Source organism: Oncorhynchus tshawytscha, linkage group LG33 (genome assembly GCF_018296145.1).
Source record: "Oncorhynchus tshawytscha isolate Ot180627B linkage group LG33, Otsh_v2.0, whole genome shotgun sequence".
In the NCBI taxonomy this organism is placed as follows: Eukaryota; Metazoa; Chordata; class Actinopteri; order Salmoniformes; family Salmonidae; genus Oncorhynchus; species Oncorhynchus tshawytscha.
In genome coordinates, this window is record NC_056461.1 from 20,974,589 (window position 1) to 20,993,609 (window position 19,021).

General features: G+C 42.9%; 3 protein-coding genes across 4 annotated transcripts; 2 read left to right on the forward strand and 1 right to left on the reverse strand.

Annotated features, from left to right (window-relative positions):
• Nucleotides 1-305: 305 nt before the first annotated feature.
• On the forward strand, nucleotides 306-6,944 carry LOC112230564 (serine/threonine-protein kinase NIM1-like). Of its 2 annotated transcripts, none has more exons than XM_024396841.2 (4): nucleotides 306-673; nucleotides 4,835-5,145; nucleotides 5,324-5,592; nucleotides 5,755-6,944. In XM_024396841.2, exons 2-4 carry the CDS (start codon nucleotides 4,869-4,871, stop codon nucleotides 6,508-6,510), a joined length of 1,302 nt encoding a protein of 433 aa, XP_024252609.1. In that variant the 5' UTR covers nucleotides 306-673; nucleotides 4,835-4,868; the 3' UTR covers nucleotides 6,511-6,944. The 2 variants fall into 2 exon arrangements, with proteins under 2 accessions (XP_024252609.1, XP_024252610.1); XM_024396842.2 differs by having other exon boundaries at nucleotides 4,835-5,085.
• A 1,698-nt stretch (nucleotides 6,945-8,642) lies between these two features.
• LOC112230565 (growth arrest and DNA damage-inducible protein GADD45 gamma-like) lies at nucleotides 8,643-10,093 on the reverse strand. The gene is made up of 3 exons (XM_024396843.1): nucleotides 9,890-10,093; nucleotides 9,577-9,784; nucleotides 8,643-9,460 (listed from the first exon to the last, which is right to left on the reverse strand). The coding sequence occupies exons 1-3, from the start codon at nucleotides 10,030-10,032 to the stop codon at nucleotides 9,347-9,349; spliced, it is 465 nt and encodes a 154-aa protein (XP_024252611.1). The 5' UTR covers nucleotides 10,033-10,093; the 3' UTR covers nucleotides 8,643-9,346.
• A 2,960-nt stretch (nucleotides 10,094-13,053) lies between these two features.
• LOC112230512 (growth arrest and DNA damage-inducible protein GADD45 gamma-like) lies at nucleotides 13,054-14,437 on the forward strand. Its single transcript, XM_024396797.2, has 3 exons — nucleotides 13,054-13,186; nucleotides 13,317-13,524; nucleotides 13,627-14,437. The coding sequence occupies exons 1-3, from the start codon at nucleotides 13,086-13,088 to the stop codon at nucleotides 13,738-13,740; spliced, it is 423 nt and encodes a 140-aa protein (XP_024252565.1). The 5' UTR covers nucleotides 13,054-13,085; the 3' UTR covers nucleotides 13,741-14,437.
• Nucleotides 14,438-19,021: the final 4,584 nt, after the last annotated feature.

Sequence of the window (19,021 nt, forward strand, 5' to 3'; positions counted from 1 at the left end):
CAGTGGGTTAATAACTGCCTTGTTCAAGGGCAGAACGCCAGATTTTTACATTGTCAGTTCAGGGATTTGATCTATCAACCATTCGGTTACTGGCCCAATGTTAAACACTAGGGTACCTGCCGCCCCAAAGCAGCTGAGTTGGCCGGGAATACTGTACATGTTATGATCCCATCTACCCTTATTCTGCATGCTCTGTAGCCTTTCACATTAGCAACTTGAGGAGATTGGGATACATCTAAATAGAGCTTGGGGATTAGAGTGCTTGACACCAACTTGATCCCTTATTTGCGAGGGGAGGGGATAGAAGGAGACACCGTCAGAGGTGAGGAGAGTTAATTTTACGTTGACTCTGCAGCTTGAATAGGCTGATGCTCTCCAGGACCATTACCAGGCGTACAGATCAGAGCTGGGGAAACCTGGGAGAACAGCTAGAGACATATTCTGAGACTGTCAGTGGAAGTCAGAACCTAAAAGCTAAATGGAGTTGGATATTTGTATTTCAGAGTTTAAAAGACATTGAGGAGGATTGGAGATCTCACGCTTGCTCCATAGAAAGGATTTGATGGATTTTACCGTGACTTCTGAAGCTGCTGTTTGGGTATCCAAAGGTGCTGAGAGTCATGAAAATGTCTGACATGGGATAGAAGCAGAGCGACAGCTTTCAAACTTGAAGGTGAGATATGCAAAAAGATGTTCTCTCTTCTCAAGCTGGTATTATTGTATAAATCATTGCAAAACACTGACAATAACTTTCTTTCTAAAAAAATCTAATTTTGATGCCCTGCAAAACTACTATAATATTATATAATAGTAGGGGAGAGTGGGTTAAGTTGAGCCAAAGGAGTAAGTTTAGCCAACATTCTTTTTAGAAACCATACACAAAATGTATAATTTGACCAAATATTTAGGAGCCATGGTTGAGCCAATGGCAAGTTGAGCAAATTGAAGAGTTTTCTTCCCAGGTGAAATGCAAGGCATAATCACTGGGACATGATGTAACAACAGGGCCTGGCTAGGGTGGCAAAGTTACCAGTAATTCACCAATGTTACCGGAATCTTGGTAGTTAACAGAAAATCTACGGCAATCTATCGGAACTTTGGTCATTTATACACTACCGGTCAAAAGTTTTAGAACCCCTACTCATTCAAGGGTTTTTCTTTATTTTTACTATTTTCTACATTGTAGAATAATAGTGAAGACATCAAAACTATGGAAAAACAAATATGGAATCATGTAGTAACGAGAAAAGTGTTAAACAAATCAAAATATATTTGAGATTCTTCAAATAGCCACCTTTTGCCTTGATGACAGTTTTGCACACTCTTGGCATTCTCTCAACCAGCTTCATCTGGAATGCTATTCCAACAGTCTTGAGCACTTGTTGGCTGCTTTTCCTTCACTCTGCGGTCCGACTCATCCCAAACCATCTCAATTTGGTCGAGGTCGGATTGTGGAGGCCAGGTCATCTGATGCAGCACTCCATCACTCTCCTTCTTGGTAAAATAGCCATTTCACAGCCTGGAGGTGTGTTGGGTCATTGTCCTGTTGAAAAACAAATGATAGCCCCACTAAGCCCAAACCAGATGGGATGGTGTATCGCTGCAGAATGCTGTGATAGCCTTGCTGGTTAAGTGTGCCTTGAATTCTAAATAAATCACTGACAGTGTCACCAGCAAAGCACCCTCACACCATAACACCTCCTCCTCCATGCTTTACAGTGGGAACCACACATGCGGAGATCATCCGTTCACCTACTCTGCATCTCACAAAGGCACGGAGGTTGGAACCAAAAATCTCCAATTTGGACTCCACACCAAAAGACAGATTTCCGCTGGTCTAATGCCCATTGGTCATGTTTCTTGGCCCAAGCAAGTCTCTTATTATTATTGGTGTCCTTTAGTGGTGGTTTCTTTGCAGCAATTCTACCATTAATGCCTGATTCACGCAGTCTCCTCTGAACAGTTGATGTTGAGATGTGTCTGTTACTTGAACTCGGCAAAGCATTTATTTGGGCTGCAATTTCTGAGGCTGGTAACTCTAATGAACTTATCCTCTGCAGCAGAGGTAACTCTGGGTCTTCCTTTCCTGTGGTGGTCCTCATGAGAGCCAGTTTCATCACAGTGCTTGATGTTTTTTGCGACTGCAGTTGAAGAAACTTTCAAAGTTCTTGAAATTTTCCAGATTGACTGACCTTCGTGTTTTAATGTAATGATGGACTGTCATTTCTCTTTGCTTATTTGAGCTGTTCTTGCCATAATATGGACTTGATCTTTTACCAAATAGGGCTATTTTCTGTATACCCCCCTACCTTGTCACAACACAACTGACTGCCTAAAAGATATTAACAAGGAAAGAAATTCCACAAATTAACTTTTAAGAAGCTGTTCATTGAAATGCATTCCAGGTGACTACCTCATTAATCTGGTTAAGAGAATGCCAAGAGTGTGCAAAGCCGTCATCAAGGCAAAGGGTGGCTATTTGAAGAATCTCAAATGTAAAATATATTTTCATTTGTTTAACACTTCTTTGGGTACTACGTGATCCCATATGTGTTATTTCATAGTTCTGATGTCTTCACTATTATTCTATAATGTTGAAAATAGTACAAAATAAATAAAAAACCCTTGAATGAGTGGGTGTTCTAAAACTTTTGACTGGTAGTGTACTTTTTAAAAAAGTATTCATATATACATATATTAGAAAATTGTTATATCTGTGTCCTTGAGTTTTTAGTAGATAGACCATATGGTTCAAGAGCAAATAGCCTACTTAATGAAAAAGGCATATGCACAAAAATCTGATTTCTCTCATATGTGGTGCACAAATTTGTTTACATCCCTGTTAGTGAGCATTTATCCTTTGCCAAGATAATCCATCCACCTGACAGGTGTGGCATATCAAGAAGCTGATTACACAGGTGCAACTTGTGCTGGGGAAAATAGAATGTGCAGTTTTGTCACACACCACAATGTCAAAGATGTCTCAAGTTTTGAGGGAGGGTGCAATTGTCATGCTGTCTGCAGGAATGTCTACCAGAGCTGTTGCAAGAGAATCAAATGTTCATTTCTTTACCATAAGCCGCTTCCCACGTTGTTTTAGAGAATTTGTCAGTAAGTTCAACCGGCCTCACAAACGCAGACCACATGTAACCACGCCAGCCCAGGGCCTCCACATCCGGCTTCTTCACCTGCGGGATCATCTGAGACCAGCCACCCGGTCAGCTGATGAAACTGTAGGTTTGAACATCCGAAGAATTTCTGCACAAACTGTCAGAAACCATCTCAGGGAAGCTCGTCGTCCTCAGGGTCTTGACCGACTGCAGTGCGACGTCGTAACCGACTTCATTGAGCAAATGCTCACTTTCGATGGCCACTGGCACACTGGAGAAGTGTGCTCTTCACAGAGGAATATCGGTTTCAACTGTACTGGGCAGATCGCATACAGCATGTATGGCGTTGTGTGGGCAAGCACTTTTCTGATGTCAATGTTGTGAACAGACTGTTCATGGTGGCGGTGGGGTTATGGTATGGGCAGTCATAAGTTACGGACAATGAACACAATTGCATTTTATCAATGGCAATTTCCATGCACAGAGATATTGTGATGAGATCCTGAGGCCCATTGTCATGCCATTCATCAGCTGCAATCTACTCATGTTTCAGCATGATAATACACGGCCCCACGTCGTAAGGATCTGTACACAATTCCTGAAGGCTGAAAATGTCTCAGTTCTTCCATGGCCTGCATACTCACCAGACGTCACCCATTGAGCATGTTTAGGATGCTCTGGATCAACGTGTACGACAGCGTGTTCCAGTTCCCGCCAATATCCAGCAACTTTGCACAGGCATTGAAGAGAAGTGGGACAACATTCCACAGGCCACAATCAACAGCCTGATCAATTATATGCGAAGGAGATGTATCATGCTGCATGAGGCAAATGGTGGTCACTCCAGATACTGACTGGTTTTCAGATCCAAGCCACTACCTTTTTTTAATGTATCTGTGACCAACAGATGCATATGTTTATTCCCAGTCATGTGAAATCCATAGATTAGAGCCTAATTTATTCATTTCAATTGACTGTCTTCCTTATATGAACTGTATCTCAGTAAAAACTTTGAAATGGTTGTGTTTATATTTTTGTTCAGTGTATTTTACATGTCATAATCCCAGAAAGAGGGCCAGAGATAATTACAGACATCCGTGATAATCTGATTTACCCAAAAGGGCCACTAGAAGTCTTTGATAGATTATATAAAATCCTTGAATGATACCAATATTCTGGTATTTTACTGCTAAACTTTGGAAAGTTTCAGTAAAATACCCTCCCTTTGCAACTGTAGGCCTGACGTACTGTATGTTAAAAGTGTTTGTTAGGTATTAAGCCTGTGTTAAAAGATGCTTACAATTGTTCAAATACAAAAAAAGATTGTGTTAAATTGTGTTTGGGAAATTAAGATAGACATGTTTTTAAAAAGGTAGTAAGATTGAATTCAATACAGAAATTTATAGGTGGTTTAACCCAGGGTAATTTGTGCCAAGCGACCACTTTTTTTGTACAAACTATGCTTCCAAAACTGTGATGTTTACATGAATTCTGATTAATTCCAAGAATACACAACATCCTGAAATATATGTAGATACTGTACCTTTGTTAGAAAGAATACTATATTTCCCATGGCTGAATGATGCTGAATGTTGGAAAAAATGCTCAACTTACCCCACTCTCCTATATATAATTAAATTCATAGTAACTGTCTAGGAAATCCATCATACTATTGACTATTGGGTTCTCAAGATGACTGTATATAATTTATTTCCTGTCCACAGTCCATAACCTGCCATGACCTGAGCAGTAGTAAAGATGCCAGGGGGGCAGTACCAGGTGTCCACCAGGAGGAGGACTCTCCACAGCCGCTATAGCCTGTCAGTCAGCTCATTAGGTCGGCAGGATGAGGAGGAGGATACCCCGCCACCATGCCTCAGCCCTCTGGAGAAGCTCACCACCAAAATGTGTCAGGATGAGCAGACCATCAAGGAGCTGATCGTGGGCCGTAGGATTGGCTTCTACAAGGTCCGAGGTGAGATCGGCTCTGGAACCTTCTCCCACGTCAAAATGGCCTTCCACTCTCTCACCAAAGGCAAGGGCCACATTGCTGACCGTGCAAAATGTAATCCATAATTAATCAGTGCAGCTGGTATCATCATCCATGCAATGATGCTAACAGCATAGCAGTAAAGCAGTAAAGCATGTTGAAAATTAACTGAGAAAAACACCTGTCTCAAGTGATCCAACACCTCTCACCTTCTCTCCCCCAGACAAGGTGGCCATCAAGGTGCTGGATAAGATGCGGCTGGATGTTCAGGCCCAGAGTCTGCTCTCCAGGGAGATCTCCAGCATGGAGGCCCTGCAGCATGCCAATGTGGTGCGTCTGTACGAGGTGGTGGAGTCACACAGCCGACTCTACCTGGTGCTGGAGTATGCCGGGGGAGGGGACCTCCACACACACATCTGCTCCGATGGCAAGCTGACAGAAGCCGAGGCCAAGATCACCTTCGCACAAATCCTATCCGCCATCAAACACATGGTCCGTAACATTCAATTGAATACACATCTACTGTAGAATCAGCCATGTGATCCCAGGTCTTATTACAGTCCAATACAGAGATTCTTGATATAAAGATATTATTTTTGTCAATTTCAATCATCAAATTATTTCATACAGTATGTTTATTGTTTTTATTTGCAGCACGACAAAAACATAATCCACCGGGACCTGAAGGCTGAGAATGTACTGTACACCTGTAATGGCTGTGTGAAGGTGGCTGACTTTGGCTTCAGCACCAGGGTCACCAACTGCAGTGACACCCTGGACACCTTTTGTGGCTCTCCCCCCTATGCCGCGCCTGAACTCTTCAGGGACGAGTGCTATGTGGGGCCGCCAGTGGACGTATGGGCCATGGGCGTCCTGCTCTTCTTCATGGTGACTGGCACCATGCCCTTCCGAGCCGAAACCATGGGCAAGCTGAGGCTCGCTGTTATAGAGGGAGTCTACACCCTCCCACCCTGGGTGCCAGGCCCATGCCAGCGGCTGATTCGGGGCATCCTGAAGCCTGTGCCAGTGGAACGCTATGCGGTGGACCAGATGCTGGGCTGTGACTGGCTGCTTCCTGTGGAATACCCGTGGACTGTGGTGCCACCGGTCCCCCTCAACCCTCTGCGCCTGGCGGATGCAGAGCCTGGGGAGCTGGATGATGAGGAGGAGGAGATCAGGGCCTCCCTGGAGGAGCTGGGTGTCAACATGGAACACATTCGCAACAATGAGGGCAAGGACAGCCGCAGCCCCATCACCGGACTTTACCGCATCCTCTTACACCGTGCCCAGAAAAGGCGTGGTGCTGAGACTGTGCCTGTGGTTGGGGGGTTGGTCCGGGACCCTAAAAGAGAGGGCCTCCGAGCTTACAGAAGTCTGATGCACTCCTCCAGGTTATGTGTCCTTCAGTAAGTGACCAGCCTGGACGTGGGTCCTTGTAAGCCTGCTTTAATCCATTGAAAATGCACTCAGGGTCATACAGCTACAAATGTTTTATTGCACTTTGGGATGAAAGTGAAAATGTGTTTTGTGTGAATGTAACACAGGAACCTCTGTAGATGAACATTTGTGGTAACACAGAGATACTGAAACATTGGACTGCTGGTCATGATGTCTCTAACAAAGTAAGATTGTTATTGGTAATCTTTTGTGAAGCTGAAATAGAGATGTAAAAGTGCCTGATGAAATAATGAGTCCCATCAAAATGAATTTAAGAAGCACCCTTTTTAGTATAGAAGTGATACTTATGGGGGCCTCCCGGGTGATGCAATGGTTAAGGGCACTGTACTGCAGCGCCAGCTGTGCCACCAGAGACCCTGGGTTCGCGCCCAGGCTCTGTCGTAACCGGCCGCGACCGGGAGGTCCGTGGGGCAACGCACAATTGCCTAGCGTCGTCCGGGTTAGGGAGGGTTTGGCCGGTAGGGAAATCCTTGTCTCATCGCGCACCAGCGACTCCTGTGGCGGGCCGGGCGCAGTGCGCGCTAACCAAGGTTGCCAGGTGCACGGTGTTTCCTCCGACACATTGGTGCGGCTGGCTTCCGGGTTGGATGGCCCTGTGTTAAGAAGCAGTGCGGCTTGGTTGGGTTGTGTATCGGAGGACGCATGACTTTCAACCTTCATCTCTCCCGAACCCGTACGGGAGTTGTAGCGATGAGACAAGATAGTAGCTACTAAACAATTGGATACCACGAAATTGGGGAGAAAAAGGGGTCGAAATTCCACACACAAAAAAAAAGTGATACTTATATACTTTTATTCATAGCACAATAGAGCGCATGAAATATGAATGTGCTGAAAGAGCATTGCTTTTAGACAACTCCTTGGTTGTTTGATGAAACATCGATAGTCTCTGAAATCAGTATGCTTGTTTGTCTTCGTGATTTTTCTTGCCCTTAGAGAAGACTGATTTTGTGCAGGTGATTGTCTCTGTATTATATTCGACCACCAAATGGAACTTTTACCATTGTGACTTATTGATGCTCTAAATAAAGCGCAATAAAGACTTAATTGACATTCATGCAGTTTTTTTTTTATTTGAAGCAGGTGGAGGTCAAATATAAACCTCATGAAAGCACATTTAGGGCTGCTATTCTTTGTATTAAGTGTTTACAAAAGTTTCACCAGTGTCCTGCTAGACACCATGTAAACAATAGCCCACAGCAGCTGGCAGAGCACCAGATGATAGTCAGCCCCCTATTTAAACCCCCAAACCCAATAGTGTGCAACTGCAGCCCCCCACACAGACACACACTTTTGAATGTGGGTCAAAAGGAAAATCTAAGTATATGAGTTTTTTTGCCTTTAGACACTGTCCTTCGCTCCCACCTGCCGAACACCTGCCCTCACCATTGTTAACAGAACTGCGGGAAAGCGGTGCCTGAAAGGCGGGGCAAAGTACACTGTTGACCGGTGGCCCCACCTCCCGCTAATACAGCAGGTGGGAGGATGGAGCCACACTGGGTGCTAACCAGCTTGCTAGTTAGTGACACTGTGTGCTAGCTTGCTAGCTAGCGAACACATGGTGTCACCCCCCCGCCTAATATAAGTATAAAGAGGGGTTGCTGTAGAGGCAGGAATGCCCACATGTAGGAATGCCCCGAATTGTGGGCTGCAGTTGCACCCTTCTCCCCAAACCAGTCTACTTCGGACCCTTAGGCACCCAAAACACCCTCAACTCCTCCCCTGTCTGGCCTCACCTGCAGAAAGCGGCAGATGGCACAGCGTGGCTACACAGACATCTGCCGGTCAGACAATAATCCCTCTGTGTGGACTGCTGGATGTGACAACAGAGCGCATTCTGCTATTGTGCGCCCCCATACACATGCAGATCAGCCAAGAAGGGAGGAAGGGACAGAACAGACTTTTACTGGTGGGACAACAGCGAGCAGTTGACACCCTTAAGCGCCTGCTGAGCACGTTTTTTTTTGTCAACCCAATAACCTCCCCATTTTAGTAGGCAATAGGCTACTCTCCAAACTTAATAAGGAGAGTGAAAACACATGACGACAAATACGATATTCATTCAATTTATTAGGGTATTCGTTTATAAACATTTAAATAATTATTCATTTTTCCCCTTTCAATGTTTAACAATGAAATGTTATCAAGCATAAACATGTATAAAAATAGATAACATAAGTAAAAATATATATTTTGGAAAAGTTAGGCAAAACATTCTAAAGTGAAACCTTCAGAGCATTATAGGTGTAATATTTATTATCTTTATGTTCATTTTTTGTCATTATTACATTTCTAAAGTTAAACCTTTAGAGAATTAAGACAATTCTGGAAAGTGGGAAACATTTCGCTGAATGTAACGGTTTGTTATTGCCGCTCAGCAAGAAGACATTTTTAAAAAGTCAGTTTTTAAGAATGCTTCTTCTTGGCACCGCTTCTTCTCCTACTGCGCGTGCTTCAACGTGCGACGTTCGCTCTGTGGAACACAGGATGCAGAACTCGCTCCTCCTTTCTCTCCAAACCTCATCCGCACAAAGAATGAGGGCCGTTTTGTCGCTCTTGTGGCATACCTGACCTCATTCACATAAAGAATGGAAGTCATCTTGGCATGGACGGGACAAGAGACGACGAAATCACGGGGGCCCATTCGGGCCGGCCACGCGATGCCTGGATCAGAATCCTCCTCAGGAGTATCCAGGGATGAGAAACAGTGTCATCCTGTAAAAGGATGAGTATTTCCTTATAGGTTGAAGGTTTACAGCATCTCAAGAGAGAAGAGTAAAGTCCCAAATCAGCGTTTAGGGAGGGTGATCTCTGGAACCCAGTCGTTCAGACCGCGGCTCTCCTCACAGAACAGGTGCAGCTTCTCCAAAGCAGGGTCCTCCCAGGAACCATCAGCTGAGTTCTGTTGACAAACAAGAGGGAGAGAAACATTAGTCACATGGACACAATGAACAGTTAAAACCATGATATATTATTGCATGTTTTAAAAAAGTCAGCTTGGGTTGAAATAGTACACACCATGATAAGACAGCAGTGGGCATCTTCAAGCTGGCCAGTCTTGTCACGAACAATTTCGGCCAGTCGCTGCATGTTGTTCACCCTGACGATGCTGATGTCGTTGTCAAAACAGTAAGACTGGATGAGGGTGAAGTGGATCTGGAGAGCAATGTCACACTCCCACTCCTCATCGGTTGCCAGGACACAGAAACACACATTGTCTGGGTCACTGCAAAGAAAACATAGAAGAACCATAAGTACATGCAAAATGACTTCAAAATAAGCAAACATAGAAGTTAAGTTTACATATGCATTTCAAGAAACTCATACTTACACATTCATAACTTTAGCAGACTCATAGACACCGACAGTCAGGCAGTTGTTGTCTTTAGCGGAGAGCAGAACTTCCTCCAGCGCTTTGCCGGTGCACTGGGCACGTTCAACGGGCTTCTGGATCAGAACTTCCTCAAGAGTCATGATGATGCAGAATATTCCAAAACTTCCTGAGTGGGAGTTAGTGTAGCCGGAGAGTAAATCCGAAAAGATGAGTGATTCTGAAAAGACTGCGCTGCGCTTTTATATCTTTGGGCTAGTGGCGCCTGTGGATACCCAGCGCCCTGATTGGTTGATCTGAATGGCGCAATAGTATGCTAATTGTATTGTCTCGCCGCTCGTGGCAGATTGATAGGAGGCATAATGGCACGTCTTTTTCTGTGCCGGGCATGCTCCGACCGAAAACAGAAATGTTTATATTTATTTCAGATGGATTTAAATAATGTTCTCTCCAATAAATTGAGATTCTGTCATATTTTGCTTGAGTTTTGATTGTTTCACATGACACGCTAATTAATGCCAATAGCCTCAAAATATGCTTTCGGAGATGCATTTGATAATTTATTAAATCAGTCTATAAACCTACTGAAACAAAAAATCGAAAGATAATAAAACGTTGTAAAGTGCGTAAAAGTGCCCAAATGGTCTCTGATTAATATTCTGTATGTTTCAGTTTTAGGTTAAAGTATGTCCAAACACAAACAATAATATAGTGAAAGTAAAGTGCACAGAAGGGCAACCATCTCCCCGTTATTAGAGGGCAGGTGGAGGATGGCCATCTGTAGAGCCTGACCAAAAACGGCCCCTATTGTGCTCGCAGAAACTCCTATTATCACCCTCTCAATACAAATGTAAATTACAGCGCGTGCCAGGAGACCGTGCGTGCCGCACAATATACTGACCACGTGATCGCTATCAGCTGTCCGAACTTTTATTTATTTACTTTTGCCACATGGACCAATGAAGATTATAGCCATGCTTTACCATACAATTAATTATAAAGTTGAGCAGCTGGCACGGTTAACAATTAAGGCCAAGTTATATTTGCAGGGTAAAGCCTAATAGCCTACACACAAATTCGAATATTACGCAGTTTGGCCAAATTGTATCCACTTAGGTGGCATTTAAGGTGCATAAAATAATCTAGAATAGGACTGCTGCATGCGTAATTAGAGGGTCGAGATAACAGGTTCGCGGTGATTGATTCAGCTCCATTGTTTGGTGGATAGCAGCGCGGCAGATGGTGGACTATTGCTATGAGGACACCCCCTCATCCCGGCAGAGCCCCCCCTTCTCCCACCCGGTGGCGCGCCGCTCCTATTGTCCGCGAGTCTTTACATTCGCTGGAAGAAAAAGTCTGTTGTCTGAGTTTTTATCCAATTTAAATGTAAATAAAGCGAGCGTATGGTCAAAACTCACGACTATGAATCTTTGATAGGCGTAGTCTTATCTTTAACATGGGCCACGCGCATGAGTTGCAGCCCAAGTATTAATAATTCAGAAATGTTTTGGGCATAAACACACCCAATAAATAAATATGCTGTTTTGATTAAATCATGTTATTTTGCTACACAACATAACAAACGAAATGATTAGAGCAATTAGAATAGTTAATGATCATTAGTTTATTATTAGGCAATCATTAATTTCAGAGGTTTAAATGGCCCATGTTGCAGGCAACAACAACCCATCGTTTTTTATACAGTAAGTTAGCCTAATTGCACAACAGTTTACAAAGTTAACAGATAGGGTTCCTTGGATTGATTCATCCGATAGCAAAGACTATGCTATTTTTGGAAGGCTCAACCTAACCTAGCTTGGCAACAGGGCAGGCGCGTGCAAGTCGATATAGGACGCATTGTTCATGAAGAAGCACATCTGCCAGACGGGGCCCCCTCCCCAGCAGCGCGTGACAGGTGTTTCTGGCTCAAGCCATAGCTCGCTCTGGCGAATGACATAGCCTACTGCACATTGACCCATGGCTCAAAAGTTCTTTGTGCAGATGCAAATTAGCCAAACAACCAGATAACTTCAACTAGACTACTTTCCATTAGCAACGTTCTATTCATTTAGTAGTAGCAATCATGTTGGTTCAGAGCCTAATAATAAAATGGGTCATGCACGATGAAGTTGGGTTTGCAACTTGCAAGTTGAAACAGTGCGGTCACAGTGTAGGATACTTTGGGTATATTATGCAATCAAATAACATAGGAAAAGCTGCGAGACTTCTACAATATTGTAATGTCCAAACTATTGCGCTTGCCTCTGTTCGTTTTACCAGTCAAGGCTACTAATGCACTCTATTACGATTTCTTATTTACAGACACACGTTTTATGTTGGCTATGCGCCATATCTGTGGCAGTCATTGGCCATTATGCACTGCATGTGCCGACTTATCTCTGCTTGTATCGTGTAGCAGAAGTTTTCTTTGTTGACCCCTTCACCTTCCCCCACCCCCACGGACAGATGGGATTTTGTTGCTATGGAGAGAGATACAGGCATCTCCAGATGCCACGCGCCTGAAGTCAGCAATGGTTTTACAAATGCAAAACAGCGGCGCGTGCCATTATCGTTTGCAAATAGGAACTTTGCGCCAATTCTGTTCTCCAATACTTGCCTAATCAGCAAAATTGTATAGGCCTACAAGTTGTGAGTTATCTGGATATTGAAGTAACACAATAATATTGAGTTTTTCCAGAAATATTTCTTAATACATAAAGGTGTATGCTAAATGTATGCTAAATCTACTTGATATATCATGCATTTACTCTATTTAAATCATGAAGTGTGCACCAGAAAAGTTGACCAGATTTCGATAGTATAGCGATATCTTTATGTAGTTTGGAAGCCTTAAATGTGCCACTTGGATATGGTTGGTAATTATGGATATTATAGTAGACTAATAATCTTATCATTCAAACCGACCCTGCACAAATCTGAATTCATTCATTCATAAACGTCAGGGAGTTCTGCATTTGCATCCATTCAATCGAACGGAAACTGCCCTGTCCTTTCTTCTGAAATTGTGTCTATAGGCACGAGCCTGCTAGGGGTCGCATGTGCATTGTCTCCCAGCAGCCAATCACAAAACGCGCGTGTGCCACGTCCTCCCTATAAATACTAGCTGTTTCTTACAACTAGCACAAACACACTTCTGTTGAAACCTTGTCAGCATTTCCTCGAACTAGGCTCTACAATGGAAACGATTGGCAAATCTCTGAAGGAAGCTCTCAAGTCTGCCCAGTGTGAGGATCGCCTCACTGTTGGTGTCTATGAAAGTGCCAAAATAATGAATGAGTAAGTATTTTATGTACTGAATTTGAACTTTATTTAGATTTTTTAAATATGTAGATTTACTCATTACTGAAGTCACTGTGTTATTGTATGATAATATTGACTAATGAATTTTTTTTTTTTATCTCAACAGTGACCCAGACAGTGTGTCTTTCTGTGTCCTGGCAACCGATGAGGAGTGGGAGTGTAATATTGCTCTCCAGATCCACTTCACCCTCATCCAGTCTTACTGTTTTGACAATGACATCAGCATTGTCAGAGTGAACAACATGCAGCGACTGGCCGAGATTGTTGGGGACAAGGCTGGCCAGCTTGAAGATGCCCACTGCTGTCTCATCACGGTATGTACTAATTCAACTCAAACCTACTTTATTGAACTCTTTAATAAACCATTAATTGTGTCCATGTGACTAATGTTTCTTTCCCATCTTGTTTGTCAACAGAACTCAGCTGATGGTTCCTGGGAGGACCCTGCTTTGGAGAAGCTGCACCTGTTCTGTGAGGAGAGCCGCGGTCTGAACGACTGGGTTCCAGAGATCACCATCCCTAAACGCTGATCTTTTCTCTTGAGATGCTGTAAACCTTCATCCTATAAGGAAATACTCATCCTTTTACAGGATGACACTTTTTCTCATCCCTGGATAATCCTGAGGAGGGTTCTGATCCAGGCATCGCGTGGCCGGCCCGAATGGGCCCCCGTGATTTCGTCGTCTCTTGTCCCGTCCATGCCAAGATGACTTCCATTCTTTATGTGAATGAGGTCAGGTATGCCACAAGAGCGACAAAACGGCCCTCATTCTTTGTGCGGATGAGGTTTGGAGAGAAAGGAGGAGCGAGTTCTGCATCCTGTGTTCCACAGAGCGAACGTCGCACGTTGAAGCACGCGCAGTAGGAGAAGAAGCGGTGCCAAGAAAAAGCATTCTTAAAAACTGACTTTAAAAATGTCTTCTTGCTGAGCGGCAATAACAACCGTTACATTCAGCGATATACTTCCATCTTTCCAGAATTGTCTTAATTCTCTGAAGGTTTCACTTTAGATGATTTGAATATGACAAACTCAAAAAAGAAAGGAAACAAGAAATGTACTGTAATGCTCTGAAGGTTTTACTTTAGACATTCAATATGAGCATTTATTATCGAAAATGCTACAATGTTGAACTCCTGATTACATAAAAATTACAACAAGAAAAAAAATATATTGTTCAATGAAATGTTTTACTGTTGAGTTCCTGATTGTCAAATCAAGAAAGAAGACAAATGATAAAATATATTTGTTATTTTCTAAAGGTTTCACTTTATAAATGTCATGTATGGTGAAATGATCAATAAAATGTTGAGCGTAAATTTTATTTTTGGATCTTGAAGGTTCTCTCCACACTAAAAACTAAATCAAATCAGCTCCCAACAATAATTCTTAAATTACCGTTGGCACTTGCACAGTGTTTGGTGCTCTTACCACTACCCAACACTTGTACATCCCATAGGCCTGATGTACTGTGTTCTATCCTAATTGACCTATCATCATGGCCTGTTATATCCATGTTTATGCAGTGTCTTTGTTTACAAACTACTGCCCTTGCAGGCTCACATCTATTCTGACCACTGGAAGCATTTACCTGTGAGAGGTCTATCTTTATCTTGGTATTTGTTTTTTTTATTGCTATTTTATTAGGATCCCCATTAGCTGTTGCGAAAGCAGCAGCTACTCTTCCTGGGGTCACACACAAAACGTGAAACATGACAATACAGAACCGTAATAGGCAAGAACAGAACTACATCAATTAAAAAATATATACTACGACTACAAGATAGAGGATTGTAGTATGTTTTTACAGCACCCCAAACCATTCTGTGATATTATGAAGGTTCAACGGAATTGACTTCCATATCTGCTAGCCCTAACAGACCTCTCATCCACACATACCCACAACATACAGAGAATGAGCCGGTGCCTTATCACACAGCAGTACAGGAGAACAATTGTTGTGTCTGTCACTAATCAGATGGCAAGTAACCAGATTTATTGATCAATAATACATTGATGATTAATTGTCACTTTATGTCCTCAGTCACTTAAGAGTTGATTTGGTTGAATGACGTAATTACTCCCTTGTATGGTAATTAGACACACCTATACGCATTGATCAAATGCCCCTATAGTGTTTATGACCATTGTGCACATCGTGCACACCGACTTCCAATTGCATGTTGCAGCAGGATTAGGAGAGAGTTTTCTTTGGTTACTTTGAGTTTGCACCTGATTCTAACTTCTATTTTCAAGGTGTGTATTTATAGGTGTTGTGCACTGAGGACTGCCTCTCATCAGTCCTGTGGGTGCATATTGCATGTGGTAGCTTTAGAGGCAGTGGATGGAGGATAGTGGTGTTGTTAATGTCTCTTATGGCTGTTTAAGATCCACTCAGATCCAGGGTTCTACTTTTTTACTAGAGTGGTGGTGTGTGATAGAGGAACTACCGTTGGTTGTTATGTGGACCATTGATTTTGTGCCAATTATTTCACCTAAAGATTGACAGAGAATAACAAAAAGCAATCTTATTCCATACACATGTCACAGCCGGACAAAACAAAGAAGAAATGTATCCAGCTTTTCACTGTGCTCTTTTGCTCTTGGAACACACAGTTTGTGAATAGCCGCCATTCATTGGAAATTCAGAACTTTCCGGGGCTTTTGTGCTTTTGGAAACAAACTCCAATGTCATTCTGGGCCAGTATGCTTCATGTCATTCTTAAGCATTGTGCCTGTATGTACTATTCAACAGCTGCCCCAGCCCTCATGCCCCAACTCTGACACTCTATCTCTGAATACCCCCCTCTCCATCTCCTCCCCCCTCAGTAGCAGTCCTATCTGACCTCCAGATCTGCGGCCCTGCACTGAGCTGCCAAACGCTTCCATCAAATCAGCCCCCAAGAATGGTTTGTTTAATTAGTGGCCCAGTGCAGCGTGTATGGCGGTGTGCAGCCGGGGATATTGTTCCCGGTCAGACAGCAAGCGCCTGCAGACCCAGCCAAACCCCCCAAAATCTACAACCAACCCCCCTAAATCTACCCGGCAACTGGCCCACAAACACTGACTCCCCCTGCTGCCCCGCGTAATGAGAGAGAGGAGAGGAGGAGGAAGGGAGGAGGAGGAGGAGAAAGAGGAGAGCACTGCGCCTGGCACAAGCCAGGACTCACTCACCCCCCCCCCAATGCAATGTTAGTAGTAATACCCCCATGAGGTTCATGCACTGATATGAAAGCATGTGCTCTGCAGCTGTGCATCCCAAAAGGGCTGGTGCTCTCTCGATCGCTCTATCTCTGCACTTCACAGCTGCTCTGATATGTGCAGTGTCTAATGTGCAAAGGTGGGCAGCAGAGGCTGCTTTAATTGCCCTGTGTCACAATATTTCATTATCTGTGCCTCTTCAAACAACCCCGGTTGCCCCCGTCTCAACCCGTTTTATAAAGGCTCTGTTCCAGCCACATGGCTCTTCTCAAGTGTCATTTCAACACTAATGCCCCCCTCCCTCTGCACAATGAGCTGACGACGCCCCAGGAGCAGCAGCAGCAGCAGATGGTGCTGAGGGAAGAGGATGTGATGGGGGGTCAGATTGGGCTTCTGTTCTAGACCGCCCTGTTGCCCAGGCTACAGACATCGGAATCCTCCATTACCACTAGTCTGCAGGAAGTCTGTGTTTCTATTTGGTTCTATTTTTAGGGGACAGTCGATTGGTATGATTAAATGGTCAGTTGATTGGCCACCTTTTTACTTGATCATCTTAATCCCATAAACTGCAGCTATCTCATTGCACATGATTGCAGTGGTGTAAAGTACTTATGTAAAAATACTTTAATGTACTACTTAAGTAATTTTGGGGGGTATCTGTACTTTACTATTTATATTTGACAGCTTTTACTTTTATTCCACTACATTCCTAAAGAAAATAATGTACTTTTTACTTCTTACATTTTCCCAGACACTCAAATGTACTCGTTACATTTTGAATGCTTAGCAGGACAGGAAAATTGTCTAATTCACACTTATCAAGAGAACATCCCTGGTGATCCCTACTGTATCTGATCTGGCGGACTCACTAAACACAAATGCTTTGTTTGTAAATTATGTCTGTGCCCATGGTTATCGTAAAAACCTATATTTTTTAATTGTGCTGTCTGGTTTGCTTAATATAAGGAATTTAAAATGATTTATACTTTTACTTTTGATACTTAAGTATATTTTAGCGATTACATTTACTTTAGTATATTTAAGTATATTTAAAACTAAATTCTTTTAGACTTTTACTCAAGTATTATTTTACTGGAGTCATTCACTTTTAAGGTATCTTTACTTTTACTCAAGTATGACAATTGGGTTCTTTTTCCACCACTGCATCATTGGGCATTGCTTCTGCTCGCCATATGCATTTATAGCATCCCAACAAAGTGTAAACATTGCATCCTCTTGTCAAGTTGTTTTATCTGGATTGAACTATGTGGGTAAAGCTTTTCATATAATCTAAAGTTGTGCTTGGGAAGTATCAAAGGAATAATTGTCACGTTCTGACCTTAGTTCCTTTGTTTTGTCTTTGTTTTTGTATGGTCAGGCTGTGAGTTGGGGTGGGCAGTCTATGTTTGTTTTTCTATGTTGGTTTTTGTGTTCGGCCTAGTGTGGTTCTCAATCAGAGGCAGGTGTCGTTAGTTGTCTCTGATTGGGAATCATACTTAGGTAGCCTTTTTCCCCCTCGGTTTTGTGGGTGTTTATTTTCTGTCTTTGTGTTACGTGTGTATGTCACCAGACAGGACTGGTTCGGTCATTCATTTTGTTATTTTTGTAGTGATTCAGTGCTTTCTTTAATTAAAATTATGAACACTTACCACGCTGCGCTTTGGTCCTTCTCTCTTTCTCCCGAAGAAGATCGTTACAATAATGCTGTTTCTGAAGTGTTACCTTAGGAATCAATGTGTTATTCCTGCTATGGTGGTAGTTCGGATGAAACTAACCATGGGGCAAAAAGTGGTTGAATCAACATTGTTTCCACATCATTTCAATCAAAAGAATCCATTGGATTTGCAAACAAAAATCAAAGGGCATTTCATCTTTCTTTCACCCAACTTTGAACTAAAATCCAATGACATGGTGACATTTTTTGTTGATTTCACATTGAATTCACGTTAGTTGAAAACTCAAACTCAAATGTAAATCAAAGCTAGATGTTGAACTAACGTCTGTGCCCAGTGGGTAGTTGTGTCTGGTGGGATGTAAGGCTCAGCTGGCTGTGTCTGTAGTGATATGTTGTCCTCTAGTCTGTTGGTTATGCTAATATCACTTATTACCATGAATCTGCTGCTGGGGTCAGAGGACCAGAGGTCAGGACCCTTACCAATAAACGTGTGCACACATACACTCACACACACACGCACACATTTCCACTCCTTCTCAGCTGCTCATATGCAAATCACCAGTGGATGGCTTTACCCTGTTTGAATTCATAATTAATCTGATAACTAATTATCATATGTTTCACCACATAAAGATATGGTAATTCCTTCTGATTATGTAAATAATAAAGGTCAGCTCCATGACTGCATCACTATCATTTCGTCAAATCGTTACAATTTGCTCTTCAGTTCCATCCTTGCGTGCCTGTACTTGAAATTCTTCCTTGTTTACTCTACCACTATCTCCCACACAGAGCAGCTACAATCAGGCGTGGTGATGTTTCTAGCTTTGTCATGTCTAGTGCTGTAACCATGGAGCTCAGTTACCGGTAACTACTCATGCAGATCCAGGATTCCTTTCAGCCAGGTTTTGTTTGCGTTTCACACATGCTTCATAGC